Below are 20,961 nucleotides of genomic sequence, written 5' to 3' on the forward strand. Positions count from 1 at the left end.
AACAAAGACATGAAGTTGAAGATGAAGTCAACCTACTTGGACATAATTGAATTTTCACTATCATAATCATAGTCGCTATCATGCCCACGATTTGTCAGTCAGTCACGACATGTCAGTCATGAAAGCAAAACAACCATAATGAAATTGGAAAAGAATTAGAAAGCTGAAAGAGGTCAGTAAGAATCAGTACAAAAGATGGAACAACACCAGCCCTAAACACAACTACTGTTCATTACCAATTTTCTGTAAAGACCCCTGTAGCATCCAAATCCTCACTTCCAGGACCTCAATGTAAGGATACATCCGCATTAAAATGGGGAAAGCTCAAGCAATCCCCCAACTTCACAATTCCTCTTTGGGGAAGTATTTTTCAGAGGTATTCAGTTTGAAAAGAACAGCACTTCAAACCCATAATTTGAGTCGAGGTGACATCTAACCATCCGTACACTTCCACAAGCATAGCATTCTAACACACATTGCTGCCTAAAAGTGAGCACTCCGGTGAGGTTAGTATGACATACATACTTTAGAGACTGAGGGAGGCAATGGGAAGTTAGAGAGGGAAAGTTTACTGAAACGTAACCCTGGGCCTATCCTCCTTACCATGACCATTGCCATTGATCTGACCAAAAAAAGTATAGATATTTTGTATTGCCAGAAATCAGGTCAAATTCCGATGGGTGGCACTGACTGACTGACTGAAAACATCAGCAAATAGGGGAGACAGGAAGCTGTCTCTCAAGAAAGCATCAAAGCAGCAATGGGTAGGATGGGGAGAAGGAGAAGGAGAGGAAATAGGAGGATGGTGTGGAGTAGGAAAGGAGGTAAAGAAAGTGGGAAAGAAAGAAAGAAAGAATGATTGAATGAATGAATGAATGAATGAAAGAAAGAATGAATGAATGAAAGAATGAATGATCCATACTTCCTGCAGAGCAAAAGCAAGCCATCAGAAACCAGAGGGTCAGAACGAGGCCCTATGAAAACATGCACCCCATTGGCTGTTAGAATGTGTCTACACCACTCCATGGACCTCGTCCATGTCCCAGATGGCTTCACGCTGACCACAGCATGTCGCCTGAGTCAAAGGTTAGGTTTCAGGGTCCAGCCCCCTAAGACAATGTGGTTTCCATTAGAGCAACAGTTCACAGAAAGCTAAGTTCTAGCGCTGACAGTGTCAGTGTAAAATAATCAGGAAAGAAACAGTTTTTGGTAACTAAAAGAATATGTTCGTGTAGTTAATTGAGAAAGCTGTTTCACAGAAACAGAGAATAGCTACTAAATTGTTAATGCAATCAACCTGGCTTATGTGGCCTCAAACAAGACTATAATGAGGGACATAATAGTCAGGTTTTTTAGCACTGCTGCTTGAATAAGAATCCTGGCCACAGCAATGGCATGCCTGCACAGGGTCAATTTCTTTTCTTTTCTGTTTTATTTGTTCCCCGCTTTGTACAGTAATGTTCAGAAACGTGTTGTTCTCATACAAATGTGTGTGGACAGCCATCTATGTTTCTGAGAAACACCACAATTTTGTACGATTGCTGAAGCCAACCCAACATCAATTTATCAAATCATACTCTTAGCATCTTTTCATCAGTATTGACTAGGATAACGTTCGACTTGCACTGGCTCCACTCTCTAACCGCAGCAGCAGCAGCAGAATTAGCTATTGATTTTCTCCTCTACGGCACCCCGGGGGCCTTTTCTCTTGCTCCTCTCTTCTCTTTCAGTGAAAAAGTCTGTACAAAGATACAGGTTTGCAGGAGAGCACATACAATGCCCACAAAGATGTTGCTTTCCTCCTTGCCAATAAAAAAAAGCGAATCTGGCTCTGGTGAAGGATAAAGATAAACAATCCAGGCGATCACAAATAGAAAACAACCCAGCCGCCACAGCCGATAGGAAAAACCCTCAAAGTGGTGTGTTTGTGAGCTTTAAAAGGTGCTTCATAGCCTGTCCCCCCTGGTGTTGTCCTGGACAGACCTGCAGTATACCGACCCACCCAGCTTCGGATTGGCCAAAAATCTGCCCGATCTCAGTTAACCCACTCACAAGACCTGAGCATCCCAGATTTAGTCTAAGAAAGGCAGACCATTCACCAGGGCCTGTTCTCTTACAGTACCTACAAGGCTGACGTTTGATCTGTAAATAGTGTGGACTTGTAGGGATTTGGATATTGTTAGTACACTGAGCTCTGAGGCCACCTCTGAAAATGGAGCCCAAATCCTTAACAGTTGCTGAATTTTGATGAGTCACCAGACAACAGGGTTCTCACAGCGGTGAAACCAGTGACCTATCTGCCTCGACAAATCCATGCATGTGTTTTACACGACAGTGATCCAAAGAGGATGTCAGCAAGGCATACATCCATCTGTCCATCTTGTGACATCCTGTCACTTTATTTCGGATAAAGGGGGAGAGGACTATTTCTGATTTGCACCTTCCTAAATTTAGATTCCAAGCTTGACGCTTAGGATTCCGCCATGGAAGTCAGTGGCACCTGTTAATGGAATGGTGCCATTGATGTCATTGACAAGGAAGAGGACACACATACAACTGGCCAGTGTCCAACAAACACACGCAACCGACTCAGCTAGCCTTTCATCAGTGCAGATGAGAAGAGTGTAGTCGAGGTAGAAGATCATAGAAAGTTCTGCACACCAACTTAGCAATTAGATTCCTTCTGTCCGTCTATGGATAAGGCATTGCTAATTTACCAAGGTTTGTGTCATCATCGATGTCATTGCAGAGCACAACAAAGTGACACATTGTCAAGAGGTGTTTAACCGTAGGCCCTCTGCACCAAGGCAAATTAAAAATAATGTTTCCATATCCCAGTAATAATTGCATATGTAGATACTTTGCTGTCATAGTTCCAAGTAAGCATGTAAGTATTTCGGCATGGATATACATGTAGGTATACTAACACTGCTCAATTCGGCTCTGTTGTAGCTACAAAACCAGTTTTTGTATCTACAGTAGAGGCTTCCACATGATACAGGCATCACATATTTGAATCGGTAATTAAGCACATTAGGAGAGAAAGAATAATCTACACTGACACATAACGATTTAATTAATAAAAAAGGCGCGTTAAAAGGACGTCACTTCTCATTACTTTGTCGTTTAATGTTTGCTCTCTGAAATCAACTAAACTCAAAATAGTGTTCAGTAGTAAACTATTTGAGCAAGGCAGATTGTCATAACAATTGCTTAGGGCTGGGCGAAACAAACCTGATACTTCATGGGAAACAAATCTGGCAGTATAGTCTATGAGGTTCGTAATTCACAACCTGCAGAAAATGTGATTTTAACTACAGCGACAATTACAGTGGCAAATGTTTCACTCACCCCTTTGCTGAGCTAAACTGCAGTGCCATAGCAACGCAATGAGTGTGGAGAGAGATAGGGCTTTCATTTTTCCAGTCCGGTTATTTCTTCATTAGCGCTCCGACCGCCGGAGTCAGTTTTTCAGAGCGGCGGACAACTCAGCGTTGGGAAACTGAGGGGGGGAATGTCAAGAGTGACTTTTTCAAGTTCAGGAGGAAACTCCCGCTCCCCTGGAGGAGGAGGGAGCCACAACTGGAAATGAATTATGGGGCTCTTGAATCATGCAAGACAAAGTTAAAGCCCACTCACGCAGTTGGTTAGCTATTCAAACGATGCATCTTTCCATTATCCTTCTATCTTGGTTGCAGAAGATTGTATTTGCGTTCTCTCCAGAGCGTCACTCATATACCAACTATGTATTCAGGACATACAAAGTTGTTTAAATGACTTATTTTATTGTCAGGAGCAATAGTAAATCTAAATAGGCGTGATTTATCTTATTGTCCGATAATCAATTGCATTGTAAAGGCATGCAGTGGCTTCATGCCACAGGCATGGATTGCCTAAATAGATTTTCCATAAAGGTAACGAATGTAGAAAGCAATAAAACAGTTGGCCTAGTTTTGGTGAGTCCCCCAAAGATCATGCTTATACCTATATGAAAAAGTTTTACTGTGAAAAAAGTTGTGTCTTTTAAAAGTATACGCTGCTCCCTCTAGTGTTCGGTAGAAACTGCCACATTGCGTAGGATAAGAAAGTTGAAGTCAATCTCATGAAAGAACACACTAGATAGAACTTCTGGTGAAGGTTGTTAGTAATACCCAAAGAATAGGACTTATTTGGCATCATTGTGTCAATTATAGTGTGACAGCTCAGTGGTCTGTCAATCAACTTCATTGCACAATGGATGGCTGCATCCCTTTAGTAGCCAATTTAGTCTTTTAGATGCATGGTCTGTCTCAGGAACCATGCACTTCAAGCCGAGACCTGAGATGGACACATCACCTGTGCCTTACCTGCTGGGTCGACTCGGAGTTGTTGACAGGTGGAGGAGGCGCCAATCATGTTGCTCCTCTCACGCTGACCTGCAAAGTGGTTTTCCTCCACAGCCCCTCAGAGGGAAACACTCTAACAAAAAAACTACCCAGACCAGAGGTGAGAGATGTCCTTTCTGAGTCTGAGCTGGTTGGGGGCTCAAGGCAGGGCACTGTGGTCCTCCAGGTTCCTCGCTGGAGACGAGGAGAGCCAGGGGTTCGCCCACAGGGATGAGCTGAGCAGGAGGTATGGGGAGGCTCGTGCAGGGGAGCCTGGGGAAGAACCCTGCTGCTCCAGCCCCGAGGCCAGCGAGGAGCTGCAGGCTGAGGGCGAACACGAGGGGTCACCAGAGGCCACCTGCCCCAAAATCACCACCTGGGAGGCAGGATGGAATGTCACCAATGCCATCCAGGTGAGTGGATGTGTTGGCCTCGTTCGAATGATGAGGAAGCTGATCGGAAATCCTTTTGTGCAGGGTGTGTACTGTAGTAAGGAGTGCATTAGTTCTGATTTGACAAAGAGAATTATATATTAATTAACTTAATGTTAAACATTAAAACAAATAATAAGTTTTGAGGCTTTGAATTGGTAAAATATTTATGCAGATTGATTAAATGAGCCTGTTTGAACAAGGCTTGTTTGCTTTGGCATTAGTGCATCTTTTTTTATTGATGAACAAGGATGATTATGTGAATAGCTCTTCACAGCTTTATCTGTGTGCTGCCTCCCAATTCACTGTGGCATTACGTCCTCCCTGAATCATATGCTGTTTCACTCTAATTGTCCAACATCCCATTATCTGTCCCAGGCTTTATTTCTTTTTTATCCAAGAAGTACATCTACATGTTTGTCCAGGCTCACATATAAACAGTTTTGTTTACCTGCCGTCTATTGTTCTTGCATGCTCTATTTGTAGGGGGGAGCCAGACTGTGTCTGGACTAATTAATTGCATGTCATTTCCCAGGGTCCTATTTTCAATGTCATCATCGACGAAAAGCATTATGCTGCACTGCCGTTACAATGCCGAAATAGGGGTGATTTTCCAGTAAATGATGCAAGGGCTGTATGCTTCATGATTAAGTTTCACATGCTCTTGTTTGGGACGATATTCAAACAAAGAACCTTCTCGCGCTCGCACCATTTTTCTGTAATGAGTAGTGCTTCGCTAGCAGTTGTGTTCACACATCCATGCCACTGCTTTCTCTCACTGCTCTTTTCCCAGGTCCTTTGTGTTGACAGGATTTGTACCAAAACTAGACCCACTGTTAGTTCTACAGAAATAAAGAAATAAAGGCTATACAAAGGATTCAAACAACAAAGAGTTTTACGGTGATGATTTTTGCATTATAGTGCATGGAAGTGGAGAGAGTCTTTGCTGGTGTGGTGTTTTGAGGTTGAGTAGGTAGTTTAGTAAATCTCCATTGTGCCTTACTGAAGAACTAAGCTGTGTCATGTTTGTTGTGTCGACTGAATACAATTCTGTGTTAGAATTAAACAATATATTTCAGGGGATTTTCGTCTTGGGGTTGCCGTACGCACTGCTGCAGAGCGGCTACCTGGGCTTCCTGTTGCTGGTCCTGGCAGCCGTCATCTGCAGCTACACCGGGAAGATCCTGATCGCCTGCCTGTATGAGGAAGATGAGTCTGGACGCATGGTCCGCGTCCGCGACACCTACGAAGATATCGCCAACGCCTGCTGCCGCCACCTGTGCCCGCATCTGGGCGGCCGGCTGGTGCATGCGGCCCAGGTGGTGGAGCTGATGATGACCTGCACCCTCTACCTAGTGGTGAGCAGCAACCTGATGTGCCACAGCTTCCCCTTCCTCCTGCTGCCTCCGGCCGTCTGGTCGGTGGTCACCTTCCTGTCCCTGGTGCCCTGCATGCTGATCCGCGACCTGCGGGTGGTGTCGCGTCTGAGCCTGCTCTGCTCGCTCGCCCAGTTCCTCATCACCTTCATCACCATCGGCTTCTGCCTGCGGCAGGCCCACCGCTGGTCCTGGAGGCGCATGGCCCTGTGGGTGGACTTCGAGAAGTTCCTGGTGTCCGTCGGGGTGATCATCTTCAGCTACACCTCGCAGATCTTCCTGCCCACACTAGAGGGGAGCATGGAGGAACGCGGCGACTTCCCGGACATGCTCACCTGGACGCATGCCCTGGCTTGCGTCCTCAAGACGCTCTTCTCCGTCCTTGCCTTCCTGACGTGGGGCGAGGAGACCAAGGAAGTGATCACCGACAACCTCCCTGAGGGTCTGCGCCTGGCGGTTAACCTCTGCCTCCTGGCCAAAGCCATACTCTCCTACCCTCTGCCCTTCTACGCTGCCTCGGAGGTCCTCCAGGGCTGCATGCTGAAGCAGGAAAACGGCGTGGCTCTGGAGAGAGCCATTTTGGCTCTGAGGGGTGGTCTTCTCCTGCTCACCTTCCTGATGGCCATGTATATGCCTCACTTCTCCCTGCTCATGGGCCTGACGGGTAGCATCACCGGGGCGGCCATGACCTTCCTCCTCCCCTCCCTCTTCCACCTTCAGCTCAAGTGGACCACGTTGGACGTCAGACTAAAAGCCATCAATTTTCTGATCCTGGTGCTGGGATTGCTGTGCAGTTTGTCAGGGGTCATTTGTTCAATTAAGGGGATGTTTGGGGCTTTTGAGAGCAGATAGAGCTTTAAGCCTGTGTGGGAAAATGGTCCCCTGGGGGTGTTTGTCTGATCAATATGCAGAATCGTGTCAGAGCTTGGAATTGTGTCAGAGCATGCGTTGTATATGTATCTTTCATGTTTCCTTTTAAGATCTCATGTGAATAGATGGCCGTTTTTGATAGGACCATCCTTTGCTTTTGTAACTATATGGCCACCGGGAACTTGATTGCAATAATTAACAGTCCTACGGTAAAATACATGCCTGGTCACTATGTGTCACGTGTCCTAATTGTGACGAGAGTCCGACGGGCATGTTAAGTCTGTAACTTCATGTTTCTATATCACTCTGATGCATCCTCATAGGACATTCTGTGGATTGATGTTGTAGTCAGTATGAGGTTTTATTACCTCGTAACTACATGTAATACTCAAATGAAACAAAGCTGTGTTGCTAAAGCAATACTGGGCGTTCACTCACGATCTGCATCCATAAGACATTTAAGATGAGCTTAAAATCTGTGTTTATCATACAACTCACCTGTGGACTGGTTTGCATTTGGGTGATTATGGTACCCCATTAAGACACGCCCCAGTTTATTTATCAGGTAAGTGGCGTAAAGTTGTCAAATGTTCATGTCTTCATGTGTTCATGTCTTCAATATTCTCATATGCTATAATTACCAACTCATCAGAGGTGTGGTGTCTGTCAGTAGTCACTTGATGAAGATGTCATGGTTGATTATGTTAATGTCGAACACTCTGAAGGACTTGCTTGTCAGCCCTAAATCAATTATGGTATGCAACAATAAATATGGCATCAATTAGACCTGTCCGCCTACTGGCCGTTACACAGTCAACCTTTTCAGCACTGGGGGAGTTACCTAAGGCAGATTTTTTGGCAAACTTGGGTATTGAACGCAACACAAACCATGCACACATATTGAGTATGGTCTCACAACGCCCACCACACGCAACGTGTCTGGAACTTGGGCCAAGGACAAAAATAACTGACAAACACGTGTATTTGTTGGAAGCAAAATGTTCCATCCAAAGTCATTTTTTTCTGTAATATGAATCATGTTGTGTGACTCTGTCGTAGGTACGCTATGAATGCAAAAACGATACAAAAAAAAATCCAAATGAGATGTTCTATTCTGCTCCGTTCTCTCCTACAAGAACTACATTTAAAAAGCATGCTTTCACTCGCTGTATCCACAACCTTGTCTAGTATTCTCTATATTCACATAAAAAACACACTATTTTGTGATGGTAAAAATGTAATGGGTGTTTTTTTTTTAAGTAGGCCCTTTACAATATCACACTATTCTCTACATTTGCTGAGGAGGAGATGGAGGTGAGCCGAAATAGAAGGCTGAGAAGAGGAGCGAAACATCCTCCGTTTTGTATGAGTGCCGTGGTTTACCACACAAGGTTAAGTGCCTATTCTGTCCTTTGTGTTAGATCTAGTACAAACCCTGGTTTTTATTTTGTCTCCTTGTTGCCACCTCTTCTCTTTCTTTCTCCCCACCTCTCTCTCTCTCTCTCTCTCTCTCTCTCTCTCCCTGCCCATCTATCAGTCTATACCCCTTGCTGTTCGCCAGTGTTTCAGCCCAGCCATCTATCACTCAATAATGTCATGATAGAAAGCCTGACATGTAGGAACACGTCTGACACAGGATACCAGTAAAATAAGACACAGCATCATACGTGAGAACACACATGAACAAGGGAAGAAAGTGGGAAATGGAGGTTGTGGCTTATATTTAAAAGCATTAATGTTTAAATGCAACTCTAAACCAAACCCAGTGTAATTCCCAAATCATCACTTATATGCAATCCAACATTGACGCACTGCATAATTGTAAAAATTCTGTGCTTGTCTTTCCAGTGTTAAAAGAAGAACACCTGAGAGGGGGTAACAATGAGAACATTTAATTTCGTATTAATAAAATCTACCATCATTTTTATGATTTCTTTGTGTATTTAACACAGAAAAGAAAATGTGTGCTGCTTTTAAATCAATCTCAGGGAAGAGTAGGACCGTCTCTCTAAAACAGGAGTAACATTATCACAATCCTTTGGGAGATTCCGGGGCCTGTTTTCTTAATAAGCTGATGGGAGCTCAGAGAGACAAACAGAGGCATAGAGATCTGCAAACTTGGCAGTGCCAACTGCGAACCACTTCAAGGGGGCCAAATCCTTCCGGCGAAAAGGATTCACCACATTTTGGTTTCGTGGCAAAAAGCCTTCATCTAAAGTGCATTTCATTTCGCCTCTCATCATTTCTTCCTCCTGTTTCTTCTTTTCTTTTTTTCCCCCTCAAGTGTTCTCTCTCTCTCTCTCTCTCTCTCTCTCGCTGTCTCTCTCTACCCTTTCTCTCCCCCACCTACTGCCTTTAAACTGGCAGCCCACACATCAGTACCATAAACTACACGGTGAGCATTTTATCCCCACGGCCAATGTAATGCCTCCTGATTTTAGGAGGGCGCACCAGTTTCTCAACGGCTGTCTGCTGGGAGATTAGGGGTGCGAAGGGAAATGTCAGGAATTGGCTTTGACGGAAGCCAAAGTGTCTGTTAGTGCTGGCGACATAAATCAGACTGGTCCCTTTCATATTTCTCTCTCACACTGGTGATCCAGACAAAGGTGCCATTTTAAATCTCATTACAACAGAAAAAAAAGACATTCTTCTTTTATCCTTGTGGGAAGTAAGCTTTCACATTTATGTATGGATGAGAAAAATGTTATCCAGTTCAGATATTAAGTCAAAATCAAGTACCGGTAGAGGCTAAAGTGTTTCAATACCAAAGACAATCTTCCATATAGCCCTTTTCAAACAATCTCTATTTTCAGTCATGGCGACTTCATGTCAGAGGGAAGGAGACAAGAACATGAGTGGTCATTCCAGGAAGGCAACTTTAATAATGCTAGGAACAACCGCTCATAGAGAGAGGAAGCTCTGTCCTAGCCAGGGCAACCATTTTTCTCTGTCTGAGGACAACGGCCCTATAATTACAAATCCATCTCACATACAGCAGAGAGGGGGATATAGAGGACACGTAAGGATTGGCCAGCTGCCTTGCAGTCTTCTCTGTGTAAGCTGCCGTGTGGTGTATTAACCTTTTAAATGTGACAAACTGCCCTGTTTTGAGAGTAAGCCAACACAGCAGAAGCCACTCACAATGCTTCACAAAACCTCACAATGCATTCACCTTGAACGCACCTCCCATTCATTTCTGAAGGTCAAGTCCGTATTTTTTGTTCTTGAGCTTCACTGTGAGGCTTTATAATTATTAAGTTATTAAATTATTATTTTGTTTCAATAGACTCAAAAAGACATTAGGTTAAGGGCACCATGTTTATTTATTAATCTTTGTTTTCATTTTTTTTGAAGTCAGAATCCCTGACTTTCTCTTCACTGCCATGACCATTGCAGAAATGGCTGACATGTCCCATCCCCAAATTAATGGAATTGTTGTGTACGGAACAATTTTGTAATGGCACAAGCACATTACAAATTGTATTTGACACACAGAAGGGCTTGCGATTTATAAAACTCCACAGCTGTGCAGATAAATTCATCCCCAGTTAAACATCATTTCCATCAATTGCAAATACTCATAACTGCGTTCATCATTATTATGGGTTTATTGTTAAAAAAAAACATACATTATTCCTCAGAGGGCTGCCAGTGGATCTTAGATTCAAGAGTGAGTATGGGCGAGGATAGGCTAGGGCTCTGAGGAAGATCTCCACGTTCCTGATTGATTAAACAGACTGTGGAGCATCTCCGCAAAAACGGGAAGGCGGAGGTGGACGGGGGTGACGGAGGACCGGGAGTCTTTCCTCAGCAGTCATCAGCCTCTCCCCCGAAAGCGCTATGACACAGCTGGCATGACGACCCCTCGGGAAAGACAGACAGCGAGAGATTGCCCCAGAGAGAGAGAGCCTGGAAGCTCAACGCCGAGCATTTCCTGCAGTTCCACGGGGGCCAGGCACCAGTGAAATGGAGGGGGGGGGGGGGGGGGGGGGGCTCCTGGCTGTTAAAAAAAGGAAAGTGAGAAGCGCACAGCTGCCAGAGGTTCGTCCCCCGGAGAGAACAGCTAAACGGGAGATCCGGGGCCAGGGCCAGAGCCAGAGCCCCATTCCACACACCACTCCTCTCTGGGTATGTGCTTTAATGCACCTCCATTAGGGGGCACCAGCCCTCACTAAAAAAACTTTTTAGGGCCACCCCACCCACATACTCTCACTCACACAGACACACCCCGCCCCCTTAAAAAGAAAAAGCAATTATCTGAATGCAAGGCTTTGTGCTGTGTGTTTTAAGAGACTACATTAACCCAGTTGTAGGCTATCGATTGGGAGGAGAGGCGGGGGGCAAAGAGTCACTGTTTTCAATTCAACCCTGCGTGGCTGCATCTCTTTCCATTCCACTTCACCCTATAGCAATAATGAGCCCATTAAGCGTCTTCAATTCCCCCCGCCTACACAATTGTTTTTTTTTTTTTATTGCAAAGGCCCTTTACAACAGGATCTCATTTTAGCTGAATGCTGAACTCTCTGACAGATGTAACACCCACTGCCTACGCCGATAGTAGATATTCTTTTCTTCAACAGCATGACAAAGACCTCAGTATGTAGCAGTCTTTTGTGCCTCCTCTCACTGTACTCCAAAGAAAGAGACTCTACATGCAACTGCCTTCGTCCTCTGCTGGTCTCTTAATACATCTTCTTCGAGGAAAACGGGGCAGGGGGGGGAGGGGGTGGGGGGGGGGGGGGGGGGTCAGGCACAGTGAAATGACCTTGGCCAAGATGAACTCCCAGGATAAGATGTTCTCATCATGGCACTGTTCATTCATTTATTTATTTATTTTGGACTCCATGAGCTGTCACGCCAATTCTGCAATTAGAGAAATTGATGGTGGCAGATGTCAGTGACTGGAGGGGGACACAGCCAAACAGCGCAAACCCCCTTGGTGCCACAGCAGGCAGGGCGCAGGCAATCCAACCATGGCCTGTTTGCACCTGGCATCCCCCTGACCCCAAAGTGATTATCCTACATGTGGAGAGGATAAGGGGCCCCCGGGCACATAGGGGGTTTTTCTGCAGTTGGCACCACTGGCACAGCAACTGGCAGCGTGTGCCAATCCGGACTCAGATTCAAGCTGCTGTCTCCATGATACCCGACGCAGCGCGGGTCTTTGGTGCACTTCAGTGCTTGCTGTGATGCCTAGGTCCTCGTGGTGATGTTGGAGAGCCGGTTTTGCCTAAATCTGTGTTACTCACAGCCACTATTTATTTTGCCAATGTTCTTTCAGTTAAGTGAGTGATATGGTTTATGAGATCACTCCGTCGTGTGTATTTCTATGCCACTTATCAGCTACATCAATAAATGCACACACGGACACACACACACAGTTGCAGTGAAGCATAATTCTCCACAGTAATTCAAAGAGCTTCATGGAGCCAGAATTCAGATGTTGTTTCTAGCTATCTCCAAGTTAGTCCATTTGGCAGAATTACATGTGCCCATTAGCCAACACACACACATAATGGTCAACTATGTCCCAGGTCAAAATGGCCTTCTCTGGTAGAGACCACATGGTCGGGACTCTTATCATGATCAGAACTCAAGAGAGCAATTGTTAAAGACAGGAGATGCAAGCCAGCAAACAGTGAATGAACTGATAACAAGGAAATATGTTAATGGTACCGAGACTACACCATGGGCAGTCTGAACCTCTCACCAGGTACATAGAAAGAGCTGACAGCACAACACCAAAGATGAATGAAGGACCGCCCAACCTGTAAATACCAACTGTAGATGAAGAAGGTGAGGGGAGACAAAGATGAAATCAAGACAAAGGGGAAATAAAAAAGAAAGGATACTGTGGCCATACTGTATGTACATCACCAAGTGGGTTCTTTTTTTTCTTCTTTCTCTCAGAGTTTTTCCAGCGAGTTAACTGGAACATAAACAATCAAGTGCATTGTGACGGCGGGAAAACAAAAGCCTCCCAGCAGCAAACATCAGCCGCGTCCCATTTGTTTCTCCCAAGGCAAATCTCCGGGCATACAGCACATTTCACTCCCATTCAATCTCCCAAACAAAAGGCCTCATGGTCCATGTGGGTATAATTAAGAAGAAGTAAGTGATTATGACAAATGCCATTGTGATGGCGCAGGCACTTCGCCTGATCCCACGTGGTTTGTGAATACACACTGGCAGATAAAACTGTGTCTCCCTTTCAGTGCAACCTAAAGGAAACAAAAGAACACACACACACCCACCCACACCCACACACCAAGCTCAAACTCCCCTGATCTCAGAGGAAACATTGATATGTTAGATACTACTTATGAATAATTTCACTTCAGATTATTCAGAATGTGAATTTGCTGCAACTGAGAGGCATTTACAGGACATTATACGGTACTACTGTCTCTGCTCTGAGTATATATTTATATTTATTTAGGACCAATTTTGAAGTTTCTCTCATGTCCTAGCGACCTTTAAATGTGCATAGGGGGAAGAAATACTAAAATGGGACAATACATGTTGTCCTGTAAAATGTTACCAGATTATGCTTTCCGTCCAGGATCTATGTGTTGAGAGAGAGAAACGAATGACAGGAGGAAAGAACATAATAGGAGAGAAGAAACAAAGAAACACTTCAATCGGTTCGGTTATAAGGCTTCTGTAATCACCTTTCATGTGACAAGCTCCCATTTGTTGCTATTCCAGTACAGGAGCAGATAATTGCGGCCCTAGCTAATTATTATGAAATCAAATGTGAATAAGGCAGCTGGCATTTTCAAGCAACGACTAGGCAGGTAACCAGCCCCATGACTTTTGCCTTTACAATTTCTCTCTCTCTCTCTCTCCTTTTCCTTTTGTGGTTGAAATATCAGGGACTGGAGGAATGGAAGCCTTTTGGAAAGTACCGTGTATCTTCTCAGCGCAGTGGCATGATCTTTAAGTTTATTATTCACGACTGTGCTGTTCTTTCACTAAGGCTTAGCTTTATCGTATTAGTCAGCAGTGCTGCGTTGAGGAACAACGACGAAACAGTTTTAATCTTCCGAAGAAGCAATCTGATAAAGGGAGGCAGCAATAATCAGAAATCTTATTAACATGACTGTGTAGCTTTATCGTAATCAAATTATGAACACAGCCAAACCAATTATGAACATAAATGGAATTAGCAAAGTTAAAATGTCCATATAATTGGATTGCATTTTTCAACTTTCGGGAATATAAAGCTGTTGCCAACCTTTTAATCAATAAGCGCTATGACATTTTGTCACAACTCATTAAAATTTGGGATCCCACAATAATTGCAGCCACCTAAGCCAGTGACGTACAAAATCAGGTGGCAAAATGGCAGTTATTCATTCATAAACATCGTTGTGTCTACCTGTTTGCCTGCTGCATGTTAACTAGTTAAACACTATGCGAAAACTTAATTTAGCCAAAACCTCAAGCATCATCTTAGTTTGTCCTTTGCCACATCCCGCCATATCACATAATGCAACATTATCAACATAACTTCCTATGTGCATGAATTAAATTAAATAATTCTGTTTATCTCTCTTTTCTCTGGTACTGAGATATAGCTTTCATGTCACTTTGTTTTCACTGTTTTCTCCTTGAGTTGGCTCTTTGCTTGTGCTGTACCTCACCTGTACGTCGATTTGAACTACAAAGTGTAAATGTATGCAAAATGTCACAACATCAGAATGTCAGAAGAGTTTCTTTTGTACATTTCGCCAACCTTAACTTGTGGTCTTATTTAGCGTTTGATGATGTCACAATTAGCTTGAGAGCAGTGTTGGTCTGATTGCAGAAACTAGCGTCAGCTGTATTACTCTGCAGGCTTGCTGTCATGGCTTCTAAATCTCTCTACTGTGCCCTTTTAGGCTCAGATGTGTTTAACAATTGTGTTGCTTTAAATGGTCAACAATTTATCACCCCTACAACTGATGGAGGATGGTAAGAGACTTTTAAGAATCCATACTGCTTCTCTGGGACAGAAAATATGACAAATTTCTGTCTCTGATCAATTTCTAGAGTGACCATCTTCAATATGGATTGCAATGTGTGCAAATATTACAATATAAAGTTACCTCTTTCTTCTTGGTCACACGAACATGGATGCCTCGTCCAAAATATGATAATACATTGGCAACTTGCTTGCCATCCAAACCAGTGTGCTCACTTTTATAAATGCATCTACTCCATGCTGAGGTTGTGGGTTGGGAGAATGAACACTGACTGCTATAGTTGATGTCCTCAGTGTATGCTGAGTAATATAGAACATCTACGCTTGGAATGGCTGACAATGACAATCTTTTAACTGCTGCACAGTCAGATCAGATTTATGTCTGAAACCGCTCTCCATGAGGCTTTCTCATGCACACAATGATGATGATCTGATCAGTTTTATATTCCCCTGTAAATTGACTCTGTTTAATCAATTATGTATGATGAAGGCTGGGCCCATGAAGTGCTATCCATGACACCGCACGGTGTCACAGAAATCAATGAGGAGCTGAGAGCTTACAACTTCCCCGGGCATCCAATTACCTGAGAACAACGGACTCCTCTAGACCTGTCTGCAGCAATCACTCCCTTACTGTGCTTCCTGAACTTGGTCGGCTATTTGCATTCCCTTCCCCACCCAGAGATTCCCAACACAAAGAGAGGAGAAATCAATACTTTTATTGTCCCAACAATTGCAATGACCTTACAAGCATAAGGTGGAGACTTAAGCGGTTGAAATACGGCAGAATAAAAACTGATTGCTCCCACTTCGAAATATAATTTCCAAATTACCTGAGACCTCTTTTCCAGTCTTGCTGTTCACCTTGACACTGCCCTTCCTTCATGCATGCAATCCAAAGTTTGAAGTAATTTGCAATTAGTTTTTAAGCCCTCAATTGAGGTACTCATTTTCTCCTATTCACAGAGAATTGCAATTGTGATAGCTGCATTTCAACTAAGGAGAAGAGACTATCCTCGGCCAAGAATCACGAACAATGAAAAAAGATACCAAATATAAGTACTTCACAGTTGGCTGGCAAGCTGAAAGAAACCTTGAGATGTTCTTGCTATGGGTGCTGCGTCAGTTCTATAGGTGTTCTGATCCGCTATTAGACTTACACAGTCTGGATTCTTGTGAGCTGAAAGAAAAGAATATTCTCACACTAGCATTACTTGACATAGAGGGAGGCCTAGTGGCCCTCATTGACACCATCCCAGAAAGACATAGCAAAAACTGACATCAGTTTTCATATCAGGCCGAATGATAGCTGAAGCTTAGATGCTCTATGTACTAGCCCCCTGCATTTGCTCTTCCGTGTTACAAAAAGATTCTTTGCCATATTCCCATAGTTTTATCTTCCTATTAAATTAAATCCAGTTGTAAGCAGTTTGTTTGTAACCAGTTGTTTTCAGTCCTAAAGACCATTTGTTTTGAGCATCGTGTGAAAATATTTCTTATATGGAACACATGCAACATATAAGAACATATACACCCGATAACCAAAACTCAAAAGTAGAATTTTCAACGCAAATAAATGCTAAAAGAGTGTGTGAAGTATTTACCACCAAATGGAATATGTAAAACTTCAAAATTCGTATTACATATATCGTTGCTATACACGTATAGTATAGTTAGGGCAATTTCACTGAAGCTACCGTTTTAATCAAGTAGCAACTTTGTGGCAGCTGAATCAATCGCCTAAACCATGCGTGGCTAATGCTAGAAAGATTCATACTAATTTACACCTTGGTCTTCCATTGCAATAAAAATCTAAACAGGCTCCTCAAGTAATTATCCTGATTAAAAGAGGCAGGTTGAGCATATTTATATATCTGCTTCACATGAAATAACTCACCAATCTTCATCTTGCTCATCATCTCATTGTCATCTTCACTTAAGGGAGCCACCTCCATTATTAGACAACCATCAAACTCCATCCAGACTCCACTTGAGAACTGAAACTTAATTATATGAGGGCGTTACTAACATATGTCAAAGACAGCAGTCTGACTCACCTACTGAATTACCCCCTTGCAGGAGAAAGAAAGTTGGGGGCACTTGTCATACTGCTAGACTACAACTGACAGACTTACAGAAGTACTCATGTTCTAATCGTAGCTGAAAGAGTTACTGTAAAAAAAACTGAGTCATCTCCAGGCAAACAACAAGTACAAGTTCATTATGAGTTGGATATAATCTGGCTAACCCTTAGAAATGATGTTCTAGTTCAACTAGTTCTCTCCTCACCATGTGTATTTTATTGTCATGTTATTATGGTGCCTTGACTACACAAACTAGTTTATCAAGTGGAGCATGTCCTTGCTAACATAACTCGCCATGTTCAGACACCTTACTAACATCACGGAACACAATACATGTGGTGTTCTGTTAAACTCATTGTGTGATAAATGGTTGTTCAAATTGGTACCGGTATGTCACAGTTTAAAAGTCCAGAGCACACCCCCCCCACATAGCTAGCAGGCAAATGAATCTGGTGCACAGTTTGCCTTGGTCATTTAGTGACCCAAATAGGCAGAATAAATGAAGTGCAACACCAGAACCAGTGCCAGTTTTCGCTTAGGTCACGAAATGTGTGAAAAACACCATTAGTGTGATTGGCTAATGCTGTTAGTCCCCTCAGGCAAAGCATTCAAAAACTCATCTGCTCCCTCTGTCTCTCCCACACTCTGCTCTCTCTCTCTCTCTGAAAAAAAAATAGCCAGCTGTGTTTCCCCGACGCCTCCGAAGGGTGAGATGCCCAGATCCGTGGCCTGTCAGAGACTCCCCGTAGGAGTGTGGCTTGGGGTTGCTCTCTGTTCTGCTACCAGCTACGCCTCAAGGCCCCGGAGGCAAGCAGACCTGCCAACAAAGCACCTCTCCTCTCTCTCTGCCAAGCCAATATGCCTTTGGTGCCCCTCCAGCATGCAGTGGATGCAGTTTCACATATGGGGACACAGAGCCAAGGCAGAGATTGGAGCCTTTTCGCCAACATTTTACCATTTTCCATCTCCAAAAAAAGATAGATGTTTGAAGTATGTATACTACTGCTAGATGGGAAAGGGCTTTATTTTGTGATATTTTAGTGATACCTGTTTGTATGGGCTTAAGTATGGAAGCTTGAACTGAAAATTCACCATTCCTTCTTTTTAGTTGAATGCAGTAAAACAGTGATGGTATGAAGAATAATGTCAGCAGATATTGTTAGATCTAAACAGGAATTTCTGACAGAATTAAGGCTAGTCCTGCTTTGGTATCAATTCACAAGGAAAACGTATCCAAGCTGTTGCAAAATGAAACAGTATGCACAAAAATTTTGATACCTATTAATCCTGGATTGTACCTCTTTCTATGGCATAAGTACCAGTACCGAACGTTTCTGTACAGCCACTCTAATAGAGTTTTGTGCATAAAGGGCTTTCACATACAGTATACTTATTGTATTGTTCAAGTTCAATGAGATCATTGAGATAATTAAGATACGTAGCTAAGATCAGCTAACTAGCATGATACATGCAATCAATAGAACTGTCTTGTCTTTCGCTGTTATCCTTGCCTTGACACAAGCTGATTGGACTGTGAAATACATTAGAAAAATGCTAACGGAACACTAACAAAATAATGAGTGATGAATATGTTGTTAAATGAGCGCCCGCAAAAACAAATTTACCTACATACAGACACTGCACATTTAGAAAGGTACCTCTCTGCTGTCCAGTTTAGCAGAGGATGTAATTCAAGCAAGCTTTCTGGTCCAAGCTTTAAAGGTGAAACATGAAAGGTGGATGACTGGAACATCAGACCAAATGGGAGATGAAATCAGTCATTATTTGCATATGACAAATATCAGATAACCCAATTCATCCGGTGGACTTTCAGAGCAAATACAAAATCAATGCTTGTATAGGCATCTTGCATTTCACATTTTCAAACAGGACAGTGAGAGAAAAACTGTGAAGGTTTGTGTCATTGCATACGAAAAACTGAAATTGAATTGATACATAAGCACTGCATACATACTACAATCAGCGTAGCTTTAGAAATACTGTAATAGAAAAATTTAATAGCGTATGTGATGTGATGGTTGGATATGAAAGAGCAACATAAAACGCTGTAAACACTATGCCTGCTTTAAATCCAAAAAAAGGCTAAATAAGGGTGTATTTTTCTATGGGCTCTGATGGAATTACAATGAGCTCATCTTTGCAGGACATGGAAAGGTGTGGCGAGCTACCTCATGCAGTTGCTCCTTTGTTTACACACAACAGGCCAGGGTGAAACAATGAGCGCTGTGGCCGTGAGCCTGCACTGGTGATGAAAACAGGCCAGCTCGCTACTCAGTGTCATGTGGTAGGTCAGCCAACCACAGCTTCCATCCACTCATCATGAATATCCTCTCAGTTCACTGGGACGGATGGCACTTGAATGTGCTTTTTTCAGGGCGATCTGCGAGTATAACCCTATGATATCCCCTTCCCTCCACCACCCCTACTGATTTCCAGTAGATGGGTAATCATGTATACTCTATGACCGCTTCCTCCATCTGTTATTTGGATGGCATATGGATCAGATTTGACTGGCTTAATTTTTCCTGTCTGAGCAAAGCAGAAAATAAATGCTGCTGATGCTAAAATCCCTTTCTCTCCAATGCTTTGAAGAGACACAGAAGTGTGACCATATTTAATTAGGTTTTTTTCAACGGAGTAAGGGGCATGATTAAAATGAAGACAAATTTAAAACAATCTACTTGTCATTGAGAATATTGAGGAAAACATTGACAGAAAAACTAAGAAAAAAAATAGCTGTGCAGTTACTTTAATAAGCAAGGCCTACCTCTCACCCCGTAGCCCTGGTTATCAAAGGCTGTGTTTGAAGAACGCATATATGTTTCTTTCCCTTTCATTTTTTTCTTCGCAGACATGGGCCCAACCTGCAGCCTTGAGCATCTCCAACATTCACTTTGTTGTCTATGGGATTTTACTCCTCCCCCTTCTCTGCCTCCCCGTTTTCACTATTTCAAACCTTGTCTTGTTTTGTTAGCGCCGTGCGGCTCTCCACAGATGTTCCCTTGGCGGATCAGACAGCGAGCGAGTGAAATCGGGTGTCGGCTTGGAAGGTGTTGCAAAGGCAACAGGCTGACTATATTCTGTCCAAACATTTCTGACACCTGAAATTGGCACCAACCGAAGGCTCCCGCGGCCTTCTTCCCCCTTTCACTGAGAGACATTGACAGGAGGCTTTGATTCGGACTGTTTACATGGCAGCCAGGCCCACAGCACCGACTCTGGCAGGGGCAGTGTGACCGTCTGCTCTCGCTCGTTGCCGAGCTGAACTGTTAGCTCACGAGGAGCCTCATGCCCAGTTCACTGACTCTAGTGCTTGATCAGAGGCTTGCACCACATAGAAAACAGTCCACGCTTTCAACCCTGCATTTCGAAATGTGATAAGTCACACCCACATGATGATGGATAGAAAAGTGCCCGGAATCATGCAGCTGTGTGACTAGAATCTCAATGTTTAACACTGTGCTGTCGTTGTGTTTAGCCGGAGAGGCTGAAACCGCATTTTGTACCACCGCTCCGTTTGCATTAGCTAACATACTATAAGCCAATATGTTTAGCCTACTGATGTACGTTTACATGCCTACATTGTGAAGGTGTCAAACACACAAGGCTACCTGCAAACCTGCCAGCACACAACCTTCAAAAGTTCCAGCTCAGTAGCCTGTTCAAACAGGCTTGTGAACTTGGTGGTCTTAATTCTATATAAGATTTTAAAAGTAGCCAAGATGACACTGTGAAGACAATAAACACAAGAATAAAGTATTGCTAAGAATAAAGAGTTATATAGATTAGGCTTTAGCCTATTAGAAAACTCCGCAGCTATTTAATTTTAACAAATGTAACTGCATGCTG

General features: G+C 43.4%; 1 protein-coding gene across 1 annotated transcript; it reads left to right on the forward strand.

Moving 5' to 3' along the window:
* Positions 1–4,492: 4,492 nt before the first annotated feature.
* si:dkey-126h10.1 (vesicular inhibitory amino acid transporter) lies at positions 4,493–7,076 on the forward strand. Its single transcript, XM_012828591.2, has 2 exons — positions 4,493–4,777; positions 5,875–7,076. The coding sequence occupies exons 1-2, from the start codon at positions 4,493–4,495 to the stop codon at positions 7,021–7,023; spliced, it is 1,434 nt and encodes a 477-aa protein (XP_012684045.2). The 3' UTR covers positions 7,024–7,076.
* The last annotated feature ends 13,885 nt before the right edge of the window (positions 7,077–20,961 follow it).

Source organism: Clupea harengus, chromosome 15 (genome assembly GCF_900700415.2).
Source record: "Clupea harengus chromosome 15, Ch_v2.0.2, whole genome shotgun sequence".
Taxonomy (NCBI): Eukaryota; Metazoa; Chordata; class Actinopteri; order Clupeiformes; family Clupeidae; genus Clupea; species Clupea harengus.